Consider the following 6,804-nt stretch of genomic DNA (forward strand, 5'->3'; position numbering starts at 1 on the left):
GAAATCCGGATTGTCTGCCACGTTAGCATGCCAGTGCAAATTCCGTAATGTTTGCAGCCACGTCATCTCTCAACCCGCGGGTGGTCGTGCCATATTATCACTTTGTGACACGAGCCATTTTGCCATCTCATGTGATGACATGGATTATGATTCCCACAATTTGTGCTATGGGTTTTGTTGCTTGGGCTTTGGCATTACATTATCTAGTGTGGAGAATGGAAATAAGCCGTGCCTTTGGCATCAGTTCTCCAGCTACTAATTATTTGTTTTACTCCCAAGTTGTTTGTATGCTTCTGACGTGCTCGTGTACCAATTGCAATCCCAAAACATCAGCGTTTGGTATGGCATGCTACCATCACATTGTGGCTTGCCGGTTCACCCACTGTCAGTGAATTGATGAGCATGTTTATTTGTGTTAAGTTTACCCATTTGGCACTGAAAGGAAGATCGTGTTTTCTAATTTGTGATAAGCCTTGGGGGGCTCATTACAAGTAAATCCTCCATTTCACGTGCATTCAAGGCTTCATTAAAAAACCCCCTTTCATTGCTACCCTTTTGTAAGTTGTTAAAAGATGGGGCTAAATATATAACCCAGGGCTAGAAAAAAACATTTTTCCTAACCGAAGAAAATAAGGGCAAACTTGAAATTCTCCCGGTTTTCAGGTCAAAATTTGAAGCTTTTGCTGGTAATTACACTAAAACTTGTCAAAATTGCCCGGTTTTCTTCAAGCCAAGCTCAAAATCTAACCGGGATTTTAGGATTTTAGCCAGTTAAAATACATTCGACCCTGGTTTTTTTCTGACACTGATATAACCCCTTTGTTGAGCTTTCAAACAACCTCTAATTATGGGTCTATTAGGTGTATTTGTCTTATGGATTGGCACAGTTTTATTTCTTGTTTCATATTGAAGATACAGATTATAATTACACATTGGTACAGTGATATTAAGAACACTTAGATGGAAATGCTATTTGGAACCCCTCGAAAGGTCAGCCCTGGACCAGCCGAGGAAGGGGCAAGGAGAGTGTAGGGAAGGTTAGCAGGCCCTAAACGATGATGATGCAGAGTTTCGTCCGCATTGCGACATTCGATTGAAGTTTCTACCTCTTCCAGATTGCGGCGGAACTTCTCCAAGGCCCCAGTAGCGCGGGCGTCGCATGTCCACTGCACATCTTTCCGCTCACCCAAATATTCCTCTTCACTCATATGCTGCGCTAGGATTTCCAGAACGGCCATTGCAAAAGTTGTGGCACCTTGTGTGGGGACAGTATCGAGGAAGAAACGTCGAGGGTTCGTCAACATTCCCGCATACTCAGGTGTCCCTTCCTCGGGTATAAGAAGTCTGGCCGTACAAGGACGGTTGGGCATATACCCACCATATGCATACTGACCAAAGTTGACAGCAGCATGAAGAGCTGAAGCCATCCATATAAGAGTTGACATGACTTGTATTACATCCTCTACTTTGGTCATCTTACTCCACCATTCCGCCTCGGCATGGTCGCCATGCCCCACCTTCACCACCTCCTCCCACCACCGCTGTAGCTCGACATCGTCTTGCACTGCCTTATCATCGTTGTAATAAAGTTTCACATAATCATCCACCCACTGCTCTATTGCACCCCACAAGTCCAGCCCATCCACTGCATAAGGATAGTCCTCTATGGTAAGCCGCACCCCATGCTTAGCGGAGGAATCTTCCACGGCCATGCCCCTGCATAAAATGTTCAGTGATGTTAGAAGTGCTCAAATGTGTTGAATAACTCTCTCCCATGATCTTTTTTAGCTTGAGGTACAATTGAATGTAGATAGGTGCCTCCATGGGATAGAGCCTGGGTCCTTACACACCAACACATGCACCTTGCCCACTAGGCTTCTCAAACTGTCTGATGAGTTGAAGCTCTCAAACTGTCTGATGCCAGCACCTGAGGCATAACTGGAGGCACCATAAAACTCACGAATTGTTGCATGACCACTCTAATTTTCCAACACACCTTTTTAGTAAGTCCTTTGGCAGAGCTTCTTCGTCAAACCGCCAGCTTTTGTAAGCGGCAGAGGAAATTTCCATGCAGTATTTCCCCGGTGTATAATGAGATTCAATTTTCCCTCCTGCATTGATTAAGGAAGACCTTGCAAGACCATTGATGTGCATTGTGTCTTTAAAATGGGGAGACAGAAGCATATGAAGGGGGTGCATGGCGCTCAATTGTCTGCGTGTGGCAATCGCAAAGGGCTCGATGCAAGCATGTGTGCGTAGCCTGCAAAAAGAATATGCACCAACATGATATACAGAGACATTGGATTCAACATGAAAGGGACAAAATTGGGTTGACATAGAAATGCATGTGGGTTACATTGCTCACCAGTGGCTCACAAGTTGATGGTAGCCAGTATCGGTGGTGGCCACATGTACCCTGGCAAGGCGCCACAACCACTTATGATCGTTGGGTGTGAAAACTCTGCTGTTGGCTTTCTCACCCTTTCGTGTGGGGGGGAGAGTAGCCTCGATTGCGATGGGTAGGAGTGTGCCAGCTTTGTTCAAGTAGAAAATCGTCCGCGAGGCGTAAGTCTTCCCTATTTTCAGGTCATTGATTCTGTTGATAAATGGCATCAGTGCATCATGGTAGTTTACAATGTAGAGTCGCTTATGTTCCAACGCCTGCATGAATCACAGTACTTGTAAGTCATATTCCTCAGTATTAATATAAACGACCAGTAAACTTAACATCCACACCTCTTTCACTGACAATCCTTCAAGCAATGGTTCAAGATGATGAGAAGTGATTGAGGATGTGGACTGCCCATAAATTTCAGGATCCAAGCTACTCTTGGGAGGGAAATCCTGGCCAAGACATGAATACGTAGTACACAATCACCATATAAGTAAGCAAACAGACAGTGATCAGAAGGCATCATCAAGCAGCATCTGCATGATTGGCCTCAACTATAAAACTACCTCGAGGCGCTGGATTACCACCGGATTGATTCCAGCGAGGAATTGCCGTCCGAACTCATGGTCTGTTTGCCAAGCCTCCCTGTGTACTACAAGCATAACGACACACAAGGATCGAGAGAGGCACTAGATTGTCAATTAAAACAATTATGTTCACCATGCTCTTGCCACTTAATCAGTCTGCTTGTAAGCTCCACTAATAATTAAAATAAAATGGCCCCTGCTGAGCTCAAGTGGTATATGAACATGATTATATAGTGGACTCCCCAGGCATGTAGTTTTCTGTTAGGGTTTGTATCGGGTATAAAAGCATGATAAAGATTACCTCCAACGATGCCGGGTGGTGGAAACTCCAAAAGCGTTCCATCAGTGGGCTTTCTAATGATAGGAGTGGTGGTGCTGCCATAAGTAGCTTGCAGGTTTCCTACATACAAGTCATGAACTTGCTCAAGTGCCTCAAAGGCTCGATCGTCCATTATCAAGCTCGCCAATGTCGAGAACACATTGTGACCCATACTCCGGGCACCTGCCCCTATGAACTGCAGTTTCTTGCTTGCACTAAACCTGTCATCACGCGGCACATACGTGTCATCGAAACCTGTTTCTGGGCACTCGGAGAGTGGGTCTGCACATTGCACATAAAATTATTAGCTGTTGTTGGCAATATAGAAAAGCAATAGTGAGGCAATTCTCAAAGCTTGATGATCTACTCAAGGCAATTCTCTTGCAATCTAAAGTAGAATAGATTCATTGATTTTTGGGGTTGCCATTAGAAAGACTTTTGAAACAAGAAAGATCTTCAGAATAATCGGCGCATTGGTTGCCTACCGTAACTCAAATTCCCAAACCCTGCAGAATTCAAAGAGGTTTTTAAGGTGTCAGCCTACCAGCTTTTGTGTGTGTTCGGCCGGTTCTGCATCGACGAGGATAGGGATATTGAGAGGTTCCGCCAAGAATCGGCCTTGCAAGATCAGGATTGCTATCTGGATTGCTCATGTCATTGTAAACATCATAGTCATAAACACGTTGCCCAAGTAGTCTCCGCCCCTTCCCATCGCCTTGAAGGGCCAGGAGTTCTTCCTCGCGCACTTTTAAGATTGCTGGAGGTGTCTCACTTGGAAGCAAAGGCTGCAGTACACAATTGATACTGTTAGTACTGCATGCCTCCATAATGCTCATGATTGAGTACTGCATGTTAAATGCACAGATTCACCAATTGACACACAATTTAAGGATATCTATATATCCGTTACAAGCATCATTCACTTTGTAAAAAATTATCACAAACTGTTGATATGTGCGAGAGCAGAAAGCGAGCGTAGAAAGGAAACGATGCACTATGGGATGGAGTACATGATTGTTTGTTTTGTTTTGTTTTATTGCTAGCTGGCATGCAATTACCTGTTTATTCAACTAGCTATTGCTGCATAGGTTGGTGTTTTCATTGTTAATATTTAGGGCTGTTTCTCCATCAGATTAATTAGTCAGCTTGTATTAGACTTTAAACTTATGACACAAAGTTAATGCAATATAGCCATTGTAACTTGAATCCTACTGGCCTCATAACATTGCCATCTATAATTACAGTAGCAAATACATGATCATTAAGAAATCAACATGAGAAATGAATCCAAAGCACTAGCATTTAATACATAAACCTGGTTAGAAAAGAACACTCGAGGCTTGCCAAAGTAGAAGTTTGTGTGGTTAATCCATGTGTGACATAGAAAATAGATCGTTGATTTGTCCGGCAAAGTCAAGGTCATGGACTTGATATAAAACTCGTTAGAGTAGAAGCTCTCCAGCAGGATAGCAGCAGGCTTCCCGAAGTCCTTGCCCACTTTGAACGAGATGGTAAGCAAAGAGTCGGGACCCTCATCCTTACTCCCCCACAACCTGAGCTTCGACACGGCGCTCACCTTTCCCGTACTTGTGTCTGCATCCCGCATAAGAGAAATATCATTGCTTATTCGAGCATGACAACACTGTGACAACATATTTGTGCATTCTCACTCGTAGCCAATAACATCATGTTGTCGGTGCGAACAAAGAGGCTCAGCTGCAATCACATGATGTATGCTTGAACAGACACATCCACATGCACATGCATAGAAGGTGCCATTCAAAATCTGAGCATAATGTCCACCATGTGCACGAATTGGTGCAAACGGACTGCATATGCATCTCTAAGTAGGAAATTAGACCATGGTATCGGTGCGAACAAAGAGATGCCAATCTCAGCTGCAATATATCACACGCAATGTATGCTTGAATGGACACATCCCACTGCAATATGTGTGGGCATAGATCAAGGTGCCATCCAAAATCTGAGCATGCTGTCAATGTACATGATGCATCGGTATTAATGGAATGGATATGCATCTCTCTGTAGTCAATGAGATCATGATGTTATTGGTGTGAATTACGTCCAAGAGATGTAAATCTCAGCTGCAATCACACACAATGTATGCTTGAACCAACCAATATGAGCATGCTGTCTATATTGCAGGCGTATGGGTACTGATGGAGTGGATATGCATCTATCTCTCTCTCTCTCTCTCTCTCTCTCTCTCTTTGTATGTGGGATGTGTGTTCGCACAAAAGTGCCTGCAATTATATTGACAACAGAATCATTTGGTGTATTTTTTGCATCTTAGCCATGGCTGTCCAGACACATCCAATGTATGAATGTGCCAGTCAGGCAAAATGCTTAATAGTAAAAAGGCACATGCCTGGATCAACCACTTCGCTGACGAGCTGGAGGTTCACCGAGTTTCCAAAGAGGTCATTGAACATATGGGACATAATCTCAAAGACGTTCTCATTGAGGTATCTGATAGTGCACTTGATGACACAAGTTTTCTTCATGGCTTTTGTGGGGCTTGGGGGTTTGGGGGCGTTGGGGGGGGGGGGAGGCGGGGAGGGGGGATTTTCAGAGCAACTTTAACATAGCTTGCAGAAGATCATTAATGTCAAGAAGAAGAAGCTTTGGACTTATAACATCATCATCTTCTTTAGAATGGGAATTTCCTGCTGAAAACCAATGAAAAAGCAGAGGAAGAAGGGATGAAGGCAAGCAAAAGCAAAAGCTGAGCTCTGAAGTATTTGACAACTATGAATGCAAGATATATGTATATGGGCACCTGCATATGGCCTAAAATAATGATCCTTCATTTTTCACACATGATTATAAACACCCTGACTTTGCCCATATCAACAAAAGCAGTACAACAGAGACATCTCGCCCCCTTCCCCTCACTCTCTCACAGTGAGCTTTATACTACTTCAGGACTCTTTTGTCTCTATGGGACACGAGCTGATCATGCGTCATGAGTCATGACCCACACAGTACACAAACAAGCTCAAAATGTAAATCATTCGACTCTCTCTCTCTCTCTCTACAGACCAAAGAACCCATTTGTGCTTTGCCTTATCAATATATAATTGAAGCTACATTTTCTTGTCCAAATACAGGGTCGTCTTCTGCAAATACAGGAGTGGAACTTAACGTAATTGGTGATGGGTAATGCCATTCTTGTCTCTAGAGACGACGGCCTAATTATTAGGCCTGTTTCAGACGCATCCGGATGGACAGAAGCAGCGTCTGTGCTGGCAGCCATTGCTGGTGGGCGACCCCCCCAAGGCGCCCTTCCCTCGCCGGTCTGAAGAAAAACGCAGGTGATTGGCTGAGCTCGCTGCAGATGACTTTGTGTGACTGCGACGAGCGGAAACGCCTTCCGCCGGACATGTGTGACAGGGCCTCGTACTACTAAAGTGGACAACAATTAGAGAGAGAGAGAGAGAGAGAGAGAGAGAGAGAGATAGAGATAGAGATATTTTCGAAAAGAG

At 44.1% G+C, this 6,804-nt stretch overlaps 1 protein-coding gene across 1 annotated transcript; it reads right to left on the minus strand.

The window, feature by feature from the left end:
* Positions 1-865: 865 nt before the first annotated feature.
* LOC147422419 (linoleate 9S-lipoxygenase-like) lies at positions 866-6,101 on the minus strand. Its single transcript, XM_086503746.1, has 9 exons — positions 5,688-6,101; positions 4,614-4,891; positions 3,843-4,083; positions 3,281-3,580; positions 2,959-3,044; positions 2,737-2,844; positions 2,366-2,661; positions 1,997-2,260; positions 866-1,716 (listed from the first exon to the last, which is right to left on the minus strand). Exons 1-9 carry the CDS (start codon positions 5,821-5,823, stop codon positions 957-959), a joined length of 2,469 nt encoding a protein of 822 aa, XP_086359872.1. The 5' UTR covers positions 5,824-6,101; the 3' UTR covers positions 866-956.
* Positions 6,102-6,804: the final 703 nt, after the last annotated feature.

This window comes from Adiantum capillus-veneris, chromosome 27 (assembly GCF_014529385.1).
Source record: "Adiantum capillus-veneris isolate H3 chromosome 27, ASM1452938v2, whole genome shotgun sequence".
In the NCBI taxonomy this organism is placed as follows: domain Eukaryota; kingdom Viridiplantae; phylum Streptophyta; class Polypodiopsida; order Polypodiales; family Pteridaceae; genus Adiantum; species Adiantum capillus-veneris.

What these genes read in the sequence shown, in the direction of transcription:
- LOC147422419 (XM_086503746.1), bottom strand. Translation starts at nt 5,823, where the DNA reads ATGAAGAAAACTTGTGTCATCAAGTGCACTATCAGATACCTCAATGAG. An exon ending in CAGCGAAGTGGTTGATCCAG is followed by an intron (nt 4,892 to 5,687) that starts GCATGTGCCTTT and finishes TGCGGGATGCAG; the next exon opens with ACACAAGTACGGGAAAGGTG. An exon ending in CCAAAGGACTTACTAAAAAG is followed by an intron (nt 1,717 to 1,996) that starts GTGTGTTGGAAA and finishes CATTTTATGCAG; the next exon opens with GGGCATGGCCGTGGAAGATT.